This window comes from Elephantulus edwardii, unplaced genomic scaffold, assembly GCF_000299155.1.
Source record: "Elephantulus edwardii isolate Elephantulus edwardi_28Jun2011 unplaced genomic scaffold, EleEdw1.0 scaffold00036, whole genome shotgun sequence".
Classification (NCBI taxonomy): domain Eukaryota; kingdom Metazoa; phylum Chordata; class Mammalia; order Macroscelidea; family Macroscelididae; genus Elephantulus; species Elephantulus edwardii.
In genome coordinates, this window is record NW_006399786.1 from 2,813,840 (window position 1) to 2,827,421 (window position 13,582).

General features: G+C 39.0%; 1 protein-coding gene across 1 annotated transcript in view; it reads left to right on the forward strand.

The window, feature by feature from the left end:
* The window catches only part of LCP1 (lymphocyte cytosolic protein 1 (L-plastin)), a 67,968-nt gene that overhangs the window by 32,079 nt on the left and 22,307 nt on the right, over window positions 1–13,582 (forward strand). Inside the window, exons 6-10 of the mRNA XM_006884552.1 lie at window positions 570–651; window positions 1,669–1,834; window positions 4,581–4,723; window positions 7,506–7,601; window positions 10,484–10,679. Of these exons, the coding sequence (XP_006884614.1) occupies window positions 570–651; window positions 1,669–1,834; window positions 4,581–4,723; window positions 7,506–7,601; window positions 10,484–10,679 (683 nt within the window). The remainder of the gene's footprint in view (window positions 1–569; window positions 652–1,668; window positions 1,835–4,580; window positions 4,724–7,505; window positions 7,602–10,483; window positions 10,680–13,582) is intronic.

Below are 13,582 nucleotides of genomic sequence, written 5' to 3' on the forward strand. Positions count from 1 at the left end.
TCTTCTGCTGTACAGATCCTTTCTCTGTACGTGTCTTCTGGCCTACTCAGACCCTCAGTGGTCTGTCCCTTTACAGAATTCTTCCAGGATACATTTTCTATCATTCTTTGGAGTTGCTAGAAAATGCTCCTTTTAATTTCCTGTGTGCACATATTTTTATCTCTATACTTTGACTGTATGCTTTTAAAAAAACAAGCATAATTTTCCCCCTCAAACCACATCTTTTGGTCTCTGGAAGCTTCTAGTTCACTATTTATCTCCTGATTTTCCAAAGATGATTTCAGCATTTGTAGTGTGTAAATTCAAATGAGATGTCCTTTATTTTAGCACACAAGCACCCACACATGGAAAAGTGATTAAAAAATATTTTTAAGGAACAATACAAAAAAAAAAAAGATAACTGCTTAAAAAGTATCAGGGGGGAAGTGTGAATGTTCAGTTTTCTTCCTGAAAAAAAGATATACTCGTGGCCAAATTTGCCATTCTTTAATTTTGTGTTTTTATTGTTGTTGCTCAGTATCTGATATTCAGAATTCTTTAACTAAACTTATTAATCCCTTCTCTTCTAGTAAAATGATCAATTTATCAGTGCCAGATACAATAGATGAAAGAACAATCAACAAGAAGAAACTCACCCCTTTCACCATTCAGGTACTTCTTTCCGTGATTACTAATGTAACATTGTGTTTACAGTAAGCACCAGAGTTACTCAGTGTTCAGACATCATTTCCCTAATGCAAGTTTAGGGATTAAAATGTGGCAGTTGGAACCCACCCAGCAGCTGCTCTTCAGGAGAAAGACCTGGGGAGCTATTGTTAAAAAGATTGTGACCTTAGAAAAGCCTAAGACCTGTTCAGCTCTGTCACATGGGGTTTGCTTTGAATGAAAAGGGACTCAGTGCCACATAACAACAACAACAGTGGGGAATGACAGATACATGTCATTAGCATAGCCCTCCATCCAGATACCCAGGTTCCAAGGCTGTAATCTTTTTTTTTTTCTATTAAAGAAAATTTATTACTCATTGAGAACTATACATCCTTTTTCATGTAGAAATGGGAAGTTATGTAGATGAATATATGCCTTCCAAGATTCGAAGCCTTGTTCAGGGGGTTGTAACTGAGCTGGTATTGAGATGTCCCAGCAGCATGTGAATATGTATGGCAGAGACGCATTCATGTGCACACTTGCAGCTGATTTTGCTGAAGGCAAGTCTTCCACGCTGTTTTCTCAGCCTTGATTTGTACCTTTATAAAATCTCCGTAATACCCAATCTGAAAGTCAAATAGCTATTCTGTTACCCTGTTTTATGACCTTTGTTTCCGTCAATAATTGTGACAAGACAATGACTATCCTCAAAGATGCTGCTTCCTTTATGCCTAATGAGGATGTTGGGTGCGTTGCCTCTGCCACAAAGATGGAAAATAAGATTCCTTAGCTTCATTCTGACCAAGATAGTCTTCACAGCCTTTGACTGACTTCCTCTTGGTAGAATCAGTGTATGGTTTACTAGACTCCCGGTTTCTCTCAGGCTTGTAATGCAGTGAAGACAGTGTCTTAGACCTGTGTGAACTCTCTGGAGTAAAACAGGGTTACTCTTACCAATCATCATTACCATTGACATCTGCGAGGTCAAAGAACAAATCTGACATCCCTTTTCTGTCTCAGGAAAATCTGAACTTGGCTCTGAACTCTGCCTCAGCCATTGGGTGCCATGTGGTCAACATTGGAGCCGAGGACTTAAAGGAGGGGAAGCCCTACCTGGTCCTGGGACTTCTGTGGCAAGTCATCAAGATTGGGTTGTTCGCTGACATTGAACTCAGCAGAAATGAAGGTATGAGCACAGTCCCAGACATTGTTTGTAGCATGGCTTTCTTTTAATACATGTGTTAAAGGCTGCAGGTGGAAAATATCAGGAAAGAATCAAACAGAATTCTCAAGTCTTAAAAATAATATTTTAAAGAGGGGAGCAAATATGTTTTATGATCACTGCTTGTTTACAACATCCAACCTCAAGAACGTTCCTCATAGTCCACTTTGTGTTCGTAGCAAACAAGGGTACTTGTACCTTGGGCTTTTTAAAGTTGTTGCTGTTAAGTACTGACTCCTAGTTGCCCTCCAGTAGATTTTCAGAGGCTGTATGTGGCACGAGAGGAGATTACCCATATTTCTCCCAATTAACAGCTGGTGGGTTTGCGCTGCTTGCCTTTGAGTTGGCACTGCAACCCCTTACCCACCAGGTCACCAAAGCTCACAGCTCCTGCTGAGGAGACTATCATATATCAGGACTGTAGCAAATTGCGTTTAGGATTTCAAAGTTCTCGGCTAAACATGCAGCTGCCAATTTTGTTCTATCTGCTCCTGTGCTCATGACTGCAGATAGACAGTTGCAGCCCACCTGCTTATGTAGAGGCACCTGACCTTGATGAAGTATGGTAGGAAAGACATTGTTACCTTTGAGTTCAAGAGCAAATGCTACCACTGTGACATCTGTAGCCAAGTCTAGTGCTTTTTATTTCTATGTCCAAATCCCAAGAGCCACTGAAGAATTCTAGAGTACAACTTTAAAATCAACATATTATACTTGATTTAAAGGAGGAAAGAAAATATAGATCTTAGAGCCTTGGAAAGAAAATAATATTAATTTGCACATAATGACCTCAGCCAAATTCACATTCTCTAGCTGGCAAGAAAATGCTTTAAAGGAAGCAGAGAAATGAGTTGTTTACATTTTTGAGATGCTATAATTACACAGGTAAGCATTTGAAATATAAAATATCGATGGAAATAAACAAGAGGACATTGTTGCTATTTATAGAATTGATTTCTTAAGAGCAAAAATGCCCTCTCATTGGCAAAGTTTAATAGGACAGCAAGTAATAAATGTTGGAGAGGATATGGAGAGATAGAAACACTTATGTTGGTGGGATTGTAAAATGGTACAAACACTCTGAAGGCAGTTTGGCGTTTCCTCAGAAAGCTGAACATAGAAATCCCATGTGACCCAGCTATTCTACTGCTCAGAATACACCCTGAGAAAATAAGAACTGAGGCACAAATAGAGATTTGTACACAAATGTTCATAGCAATGTTATTCACCATTGCAAGAACATAGAACACCCCACATATCCAACCACAATGGAATGGATTGAGAAATTACAATACATTCACACAATGGAATACTATGCAGCAGACAGGAGCAATGATTTTGAAAATTACTACTTGGGAAGAACTGGAGAGCAATAGGCTACATGAACTAACTCAGTTCCATAGGGACAAATACTGTATAAGACCATTATTGTAGAACATGTATGGGGATCCAAGGGAGGAGGTAGGAGCAGAGGGGTGAGTATGGGCAGGGGCATAACTAGACGGTTGCAAAATTTGATGGATAGAGGAAGGGGTAGGTAAAGGAAATGGGAAAGATCCAATGTGGAAAACAGTGTATACGCACTTTGTAAGTAAACCAGTATAAAATAAAAATTTTACTTTAAAACAAAAAATTGACCTCTCATGAGATGTGGTCTTGGGGGTCCAACAGGGAATTCTGAGCCGATCTCTCTTTTTGTATGTAGGCTCCAGTGTGCTTTGATGTAGTATGGGGGTTCGTTACGGGATGTCTTCTCCCTAGAAAAAAATCACTGCTTTTTTAAAATTTAGAGAATAAATAAAAACAATGAAAAGAAAACTATTAAAACTCAGCATAGAGAATAACATGATGAGCTGTTAAACAATAGGTCAGTGGTTTGAATCCATCAATTGCGCTGCAGGAGGAAGATGGATAGTCTCCTTCCATAGAGATTTACAGCCTCAGAAACCCAGTGGAGGGTCGCTGGAAGTCAGGACCACTGAGGGCAGTGGGTTTTCATTTTAATAAACTTTTTGCCATCATAATGGGGGGAGGGTTTCTTTCTCTTTTTTTTAGAAATGTTATTTGGAAAGAAAAAGGGGAGAAAAGGGACTGCCAGTGCCATGATCGGGCTGGGGGTGAGTTTGCTTTTATGGGTAGAGTGCTCCAACAACTACTTAGTAAGAATGCATTTTTTAAAAGAGCATAATTCTATTATTACCATGCCAATCATGATTTCTATTAAAAAGAAAATAAAATTCATAGCAGCCTTGCAAAGACAGAGTAGAATTGGCTCGTAGGTAGTTTCTGAGCTGTAATATTTGTGGAAGTAGAGTCGCGTTCTCTGCAGAGTATCTGGTGGGTTCAAACTGCTGACTTTTTGGTTAGCAGTCCGGTACTTAACCACTACACTCCCAAGGCTAATTTTCTAATTTCTAAGGAACTGTGCTGCCAATGCGAAGGCACGAGGTTCAAGTCCACCACTGCTCTATGGAGAAAGATGGGCAACTCCTTCTGTGTGTTTTACTGACCCTGAAATCCCTCTGGAAAATCAGCTATGGGTCAGTTCTGACTTGATAAACACAACCACCACCACTTTAAGTATTTATTCATGGGCAATCCCAGTGGGCCATACTGTCTTCAGCTTTCCCACAGAATTCAATGAAAGCAAGCTCTAACTAATTGCCATGGGCCACTTGTGCTCATATCTTCTAATTTTTGTGCTTCTCAGCTCTGATTGCCCTTTTGAGAGAAGGAGAGAGCCTGGAAGATCTGATGAAGCTCTCCCCTGAAGAGCTCCTGCTGAGATGGGCAAACTACCATCTGGAAAATGCAGGCTGTGGCAAAATCACCAACTTCAGTACTGACATCAAGGTAGGGGGCGTGGACTATGGATGCGGGACTTGCTTAAGCCTAGAGAGACACCAGCGTGTTGTTAATGGAGAAAAGACAGATCCTTCTGAAACCCCCAGCTCAGTTAGTGAGCATCTGGTGCTGTTCAGACCCGCTCCTGGTTCTGATCGGCCTGTTTGTAGCCCTAGTGCTGAGCCAGCCACACACACACCTTTTCAGAGTCCTGGTCACTGACCAACACACAAGGAGGAGGAGAGTCCCTTGGAGTTTCAGTGTCAAGAAAGAGAGGGACAAGAGTGAAGGGAAAGAAAGGGCAGGAGATAAGACTTATTTTCTCAAGGAAGGAGAATACGTATAGAGCCGTATTGTTTACTGAATTTTATAATTGGAAACACGAGATAGAGATTCCTTTAAAAAATTAAATGAGAATGGATTTCCTAAATCCACTAAGATAGTAGACAGCAAGTAGACAGTGCCTACTGCATGCCAAACTCTCTCCTGACTGCTGTGTATGAGCAAATATTAATGCCTTTAGACTCCACGGTGAGGGAGGAGGCAAGGAGAAGTACCTTTCCATTTTACAGGTAAGGAAATTGAAGTCATGAAAATTTTAGGTAGCTTGTTCACATTTCTGTAATTGGAACAATGGACCATAATTGACACCTAGGCAAGTATTTGGACTCCGTGGTTTATATGTAATACACTAGACCGATTATACATAAAAACTCAAAAATTTCTTGAATTCTTTTCATCTATAAAAATCAGAATGATTTTTAAAAGCCAATGTTGGTAGAACTAGAGAGATCGTAAGAACATGTGTGATTTCCAGGGACAGAGTGAGAGTTCTGGAGCAGGACAGGAAGAGTTGGAGGAGGGAGAGAATAGATGATCAGTAGCTTTGCTATCATTATGAACCAATATTGATCCATTATCATTAACTAAAGTCACTTGTTTATTTTAGGGTTCACTGTGTGTTGCATAGTCCTGTGAGTTTTAGCAAATATATAATATCAAGTAACGACCTTTACAGTGTCATACAAAGTAGTGGTGCCAAACAATGGCAAGATATTCCTCATGCACACTGTCAGGGAGGAGTGGGCGTGTGGGGTCTCTCTGGAAAGGCACACCTCCTTTAACCATGATTTGCTCTATTGCAAGGAAGCTCTAGTGGCACACTCCCTAGGGAGTTGCGTTGCCAACCCAGAGTTGATGCCTCCCTGTCGGTTCGAATCTACCAATGGCAACTTGGGAGAAAGAGAGGCAGTTTCCTCTGGTGCTATTTATCGTCTCCAAAAACCTGCTGATGGATTGGTTATGAGTCAGTTCTGATTGAAGCATTTTCAAGTTGCTTTATTGGCATCTCCAGATCCTGATTTTTTACAAACCCTGGGCCAAGCATGTGTGATGGGACCATTTTCCCTATTGTATGTCTTTACTTTGTGTCACATTTGGTAATTCTCACAATATTTTAAACTTTTCATATTATTGGGCACCCTGTAGACTGTGATATAGTGGAAACCTTAATGTTTACTGGGAAAAAATGTGACGAGCTCCAGTGTAATATTCACTTTTTTTCCTTATGCAATCACTCATATACACAATGTTTTGTACATGTACTTTGTGTTTCATACAATCATTCATAGACATTATTTATTTCATGTATGTAATTGTTTTTACAATCATTCCTATACAGTATATTTTATGTAATTACTTAACATTGATTTATGTCTATTATCACCCCTTCTTTCTACTCATTGTTTTCCTATAAATTTCAGCTGCTCTTAGAAAAAGCCAAAAAGTATAAAGTAGGAGAGGGAGAGAATCACAAATAATAATGATTCTAGAAACCCTCTGCAATGATTTTTTTGTCCCATCGCATGTGGAAGACATAATAGGTCCTAAAATAGAGTTCTGGAAGGAGACGAGGAGCTCTGGTGACCCACTGGGTCACAGGCTGAACTGCCAACACAAAGGCAGGCAGTTCGAATCAACTGCCACTCTTTAGGAGAAAGATGAGCAATCTCTTCCCTTGCATTTTCCAGCCTCTGTAAACCTTTTAGAGGTTCAGCTGTGAGTTGATTCCCATTCAACAGTAATGACTTGAACTGTTAAAGGCCAAGAGCTATAGGAAGCAAAAATTATGGGTGTCAGTTTTATCAAAAAATTCCATGTTGAAGTGAAAGAAAGGATTGAAGAGCAGGAGGGAGTGTCAGAAAGCACTTCTAACAGTAGATGCTGTGAGATCGGAGCAAAACATTTCAGTCTCCTTTCCCAAAGTAAAAGGAAGGTTTTTTACATAGTAAGTCACATGACCACCAGCTGACTGGCTCTGTGAGTGAGATCTCCTCTCTGCAGTGCCACGCAGACTCAGTAACTTCTGGAAGTCTGCTTTAAACTTCTGCAATCTTTTTCCCCTCCCAAAATATTATTAGACTTTCGCTGACTGACCTTACACAACAATGGAGAGGTATATATTTTTCATGTGTACAATTTAATATATTTTTTTTTCTCACCTGAGGGATACAGAACAGGATAGCTTCTGGTTGAATGGATTGCCTTTTGCGTTATGGTTTTGTGTTTTTAATTATTTCCTTTTAAAAAGAGAACCCAATGTGTTCTACAGCTGACAAACTGAAAATGCAAATGTTTCTAGCTTTGCTAATTAAGTTACATTTAATTAAGTTACATTTTTTAGTGAGAGTTGAGTGAGAAATAGTTATGTTTGCTTTGGGGAAATTACTGTCATACTAAGTATATAATTAGCTGCACTGTTTTGAAATTTTGACTTCTTGATTTCTCACAGGACTCAAAAGCTTATTACCACCTGCTTGAACAGGTGGCTCCGAAAGGTGATGAAGAAGGCATTCCTGCTGTTGTTATTGACATGTCAGGACTGCGGGTAAGGACGGATCCCAGGCAGGCTGTAGAGAACATGGTATTATCTTCCGTAGTTCACTGTGCCTTCATTCTGAATGACTGAGACATTGGAATTCCCTGAGTGGACATTTCTGTATCCGTTAAGATCCATAGGTCTAGATGATAATTTTAGGAAACTAGATGTGGAAAAACCTATAAGGAAAAAAATCTAATATCATTACATTAAATACCATTCACCACAAACATTTCATTATCTGTTTGATCACATCCTAGTCTCTACAACAGCAAGAAGACCTCTGGTGCAAGTGATTTAAGGTGGATGGTTCAAACATGTATTGTGGTGCCATGAAAAAAAAGCCTGGCCATTTGCTGCCATAAAGATTACAGCCAAAAAAAATCTGACGAAGGAGTTCTACTCAGAAACCCGGAGTCAGAATTAACTTGATGACAACAGGTTTCAGGTTTTTGGTAGAGTACCAGAAAGTACTATTATTTACATTTGTAGGTACCTAAGTCTTATTTCTGGAATAAATGACATATTTATATAAATATGTAAATTCTCATTCTGGAGATAAATTTTTAGAAACCCTATGACCTAGAAGGGTTCATTGATATATCCAAGATGATGTGATTGAAGCCCTTTGATTCAAGTTAGGGATCATTCCTTCTAGCCACCCCACTTCCACCCCTTTCTGAGTTTCTTCTCAGTGCCAAGCACTCCCCAGTGTGCATCGCACACACCTGTAAGCTGTAAACATCACTGAGAGATGCACTATTAACTGTTTTGTAGTTGAGAAAACAGAAGGTTAGAGAAGTCAGTCGTGGCCTCGGAGCTAGTACATGGAGTATGGCACAGATTAAAGCCTAGATTAAACCCAAAATTAACCCAGCCACCACCCTACCATCCTCTACTATAGAGGGCAATAGGATAGAAGAATGAGGCAGGATTGTGAGTTCTTACAAGTGTCTGGTTTGAGGACCCTTCCCACAAAGAAGAGACAGCAAAGGCTTGAATGTTAAGACTTCAGTTTTCCATATTGGTCTTACCCATGTTTATTCCTCATTTAATTTCACTGGAGTCAAATTCAATGAGTTGGTATTAGATTTAACAGGTAAAACTCATGAAACTATAATATAGAGTTATATAGTAAAACATTATGTTAATAAATAATTCTAGTTTAATGTTCTCTTTTCTTAAAATTGGTGGTTTAATTAACTAACATCTTTCCAAGCAGTGAGTTATATTTCAATAAAATGTTAGTCTTCTTATAAGAGTCTCCTTATGAATTACTATGGATTTACTAGAACTGGTGGCTTAGTGGGTAAGGAGGTACATTGCCAACCCAAAGGCAGACAGTTGCTCTGAAGAAGAAATTGGGCAACCTCCTACTGTGCAATTTACAGCCTCTGAAAACCCTTTGGAAAGTCACCTGTGAGTTGATTCCAACTCGACTGCAATGGTTTTTTCTTAGTAACTTGAATAAGCTTTCAATACATCTTCAAAATTAAGTCTGCAAAAGTCTAGTCGATGTACATTTATCAATGATAATTAGTCCATAATGCTAATTCAAAGGCTCTGCACCTCCAGCAGTTCTAATCCACCAGTGACAACTCAGGAGAAAGATGAACAGCCTCTTCCCTTACAACTGACAGTCTTGAAAATCCATTGATGGGTCAAATCTGAGTCAGAATTGACTGAGCAGCAGTGAGCAGAGCTGAGCTGGATGAGTTAAATGCTAATTAAATGGTCAGGTTTGATTTGCTTGGGCTAGCAGTGTTCCAGTGATCTCTGGTAGTCTAGTCTATAGGGAAAAGATCATATTTCTCCGGTGGTTTAAATCCACAAACAGACTTGTAGGAGAAAGATCGGCAATCTCCTGGTGCAGTTTACAGCCTCGATTATGAGTCAGTTTGACTGAATGGCAATGAGGTTTTTCATAAGTATGCCAACTCAGACTAGGAAAGATGGTTATCACATACTAATCCGAAGTTTTTATTGGCAAGTACATATATCTTTAAACTAAACTATAGGAATGTAAATAGTTACTTAATAAATCTTTTGGTGGACAAAGATCTTAGGAGGTCTCTTTAGAAAGACAATGAAGAGGAAACAATAGTTGACTATAAGACCACTTTCAATTACAAAATCATGGAACATACTGAATCTCTTTAAAGAAGGCAACACCAAAAACCAATGAGTCAATTCCACCTTAAAATTACCTTCCATCATGTAATCACATCTCTCCCGAGATATAAATCACAAGGGAGGAAATTACCTATCTTTCTTCTGAGGAACTGCTAATGGTTCAAACTGCCTGACCTTCCAGTGCTCTAGCCACCAAGATTCCTTAAAGAGGGAACCAACTATTTATTGGAAATGACCCCATAAGGAGATGCTTTAACTTCTAAGAATCTTTATACTCCTGGCTTCCTGATTTTAATTTCAGGTATATTTATGTCACAGTGTATATATGATTAAGATCTGTGGGGGCAGTATGGTATGTTAATGAGGCATTGTGATTGAACAGTAAAGTGCTTACTTTCCATTCAAGAGACCAGGGTTCAGATCCTGGACAAGACACCTCTGCAAAGCCATGGCCTACCTGTATGAGGAGGTAGTTGTATGAACAGACTTCAGTAGAGTTTTGAGACCAAGACGGACTGAGGAAAAAATGCCTAGTGAGTGACATGGTTCACAGTAGAGCTCTGTCTGATCTGCAGCCAGGATTAGGGATTGGTACAGGACAACCAGTGTTTTGTTCCATGGTACATAGAATTGCCATGTAATGCAAGATCACTCCCTCATAGCTAAACATCTACTTTAGCTAAGCTCTCAGGGTTTTGCTAAGTTTCCTGTTTCCTTTTAATCTTGACCCAGCCTTATACTCTTCTTGTTCACTGCAGGAAAAAGATGACATCCAGAGAGCAGAGTGTATGCTGGTTCAAGCAGAGAGGCTGGGCTGCCGACAGTTTGTTACAGCTACTGATGTGGTCCGAGGGAATCCCAAACTGAACTTGGCCTTCATTGCCAACCTCTTCAACAGATACCCTGCTCTGCACAAGCCAGAGAATCAGGACATTGACTGGGGAGCTCTTGAAGGTAACTGGTTATTTAAAATGTTAGCATAAGTTCTCACAATTTTAACTCAGTGATAATTCAAAATTGCCCCTTATACAGAACTCCGGTGGCTTAGTCCATAGAATGTTACATTACTAGCCACAAATCACCTCCCAAGCAAACTGAGAAAGATCTCACACACTGAGAAAGATCTACAAATGAGCCATCAATCTCCAGTATATAACAATAAAGAGAATAAACAGATGAATCAAGTTAATTATAGCCAAGCAGAGATAATTAAATATCTTTATATCACATTTATTATACCTAGGTTCTATCTAGTATCAGAATTAAGTATTTTTGAGAACACAATGAATTTAATCATAAAAAGAAATAAATTCTTCATCCCCAAAACATAATTTATATACGTGAAAGATTAAATGTTAATCAAAACTCAGAGTAAAATCCCTGGAGACAGTGATTCCAATAAAAGAGCCGAAATTTAAAGAAAAGAGAGAAGCTTTTTGTTAGGAGGCAAGACAATGGCAGAAACCAGCAGCAGTGCAGGCTGCCATTTGGATTTCCTGACCTCCCTTCCAACAAGAATTCAACATGTTGTTGCTAAATGCTCTTGAATAGAGTGTAAGTCTTAGCAACTCTATAAACAACAGATCTGAACTCTGTTCTACCCTGTGCCATCCTCACAATCTCTGACACATTCAAGTCTATTGATGCAGTCACTGTGTCAATCCACCTGGTTGAGGGTCTTCCTCTCCTTCACCATCCCTCCACCTTTCCAAAATAATATCCCTCTGCAAGGAATAACCTCTCCTAGCAACATGCCCACAGTATGGAGATGAAGCTTCACCATCTTTGCCTCCAAGGCGTACTTTGTCTGCACTTTCTCCAAGACATATATGTGTTTTTTTTGGTAGACCATGGAATATTCAGCACTCTTCTCCTACACCACAGTTCAAAGGTGTCAATTCTTCTGTCACCTTTAGTCATTGTCCAGCTTTCAGAGGCATAGGTAATGACTGAAAAAACCATAGGATAGATAAACAAAGGCCCAGATGCAGCAATCAATAGGCTTCAGATGATGCATAGCAAAAATTTTTGTTGCATGTCTTGTCTTATTTTTTTTCTCCATTCATCAGTTTGGATATTTTAGGGCTTTAGTTCTTCCTGTGAAATCAAATATCTATTGTCTTAATTAGTTATTAAGTGTTCTCCTGCTCGTTCTCCAGTCTGTTTTGCAAGGCCCAACATTCCTATTCTAGTTAATAAGGTACATTCCCAGTAAATCATTAACATAAGGTTAGTCACTGGAAAGCATAATGTAGCCACGAAAAAGACAAAATGTCTTAGTACTGCCAACTACTGACTGCCACATCTCTTTACTAGAGGCAAGGAGGACAGCTATTCATCAGGACTTTTAACGAAGGCTAACAGGTGCTTATTGAGTTTACTTTGGCTTCTTTGGTTTAGACTATGGGACAATAGAATAATATTTTGAAACAGAACCCCTGAAATTTGTATTTCTGGAGTTAATGTTCAAAGATTGTTGAAACGCATATAACTTTAGTCAGCTTCAGTGAGGGAAAAGTGCCAGAGATGTTTCATTTTCTTTCGTTTTTCCCCATCATAAACTAATACCAAATTTGAGATAGTAAAATAAAGGAAAAATTAAAATTAATATTGCCAAATATAAGAAAAATCCAGATGTAAAGTATTCATTGACTCTTTTCTAGCTGGACATGCAATATCAATCCAGGTTCAAGCACTGCTGCATTCATATTACTTGCTAAATCCTGGTCAGGTGATTTGTGTATTGTGGTGAATTACAAAGCCGCCTTCTTTTTTTTCTTTTTATACTAGTTTATTTATAAAATTTGAATACACTGTTTTCGAGAACAGTTTCTTCCAATTTCCCCCACCCCCCTATCAAATTGTACAACTATGATTAAACCTCCCTCCCCCTGTACATCCTCATTCCTCTGCTTATAAACAAGAAGAATTTCTGTCTGATTAATGACCATATCTTGAAAGAATATGTGAATATTTTTCTTATATCAAAAATATAATTGATTTCTTATAAATGTTATTGTTAGGTGCCATTGTGTCTAGTACAACCTACATGACCCTATAAATGACAATATGAACCCTGTCCTATCCTGCATCATCTTGGTGATTTCTAATATGTTCAAGCCTTTTTTTACAGTCCTTGTGTAAGTCCAGCTTGTTGAAGGTCTTCCTTTCCTTCTCTGACCACCTTCTTTCTCTAGCACAATAATTTTTTTTCCTAGAATTGGCAACATGACCAAAGTTTCATCATCCTTGCCTCTAAATACCCTGGTTACACTTTCTCTAAGACAGACTGACTTATTCTTTTGGCAGTCCATGGGATAGCCATTTTTCTCTCACACTGTAATTCAAAGGCATGAATTCTTTTTGTCACCCTTATTCGTTGCCCAAATATCAGATAAAAGAGAAACAATTGAAAATACCATTCTTTGGTCAGGCTCCCCTTATTCTTTAAATTACAATTGCTCTTCAATACTTTGGAGAGGTCCTTAACCAATGCAGTGATTTTCCCAATGCACCATGACTTTTGATTTGTTGACTGCTGTTATCATGAGTGCTCATTTTCTATCCAAGTAAAATTAAATAATTGACAACTTCAGTGTTTTTTTCCAGCTATCATGCTGCTACCTATTGGTGTAGTGGTTAGGATTAAAGTGTTATGTGCCATTGAGCCACTTGCAACTCATAATGACCCGATGTACAATAGCTCTAAAGCCTGCTCTAGTTTGTGCCAACTTGATTGTCTCTGACACACTTATCCCCATTACTCCAGTGACTGAGTCAATCCATCTCATCCAGGTTCTTCCCCCCTTGCACTGTCCCTCTACCCTTCCAAGCATGATATTCCTCTCCAAAGACTG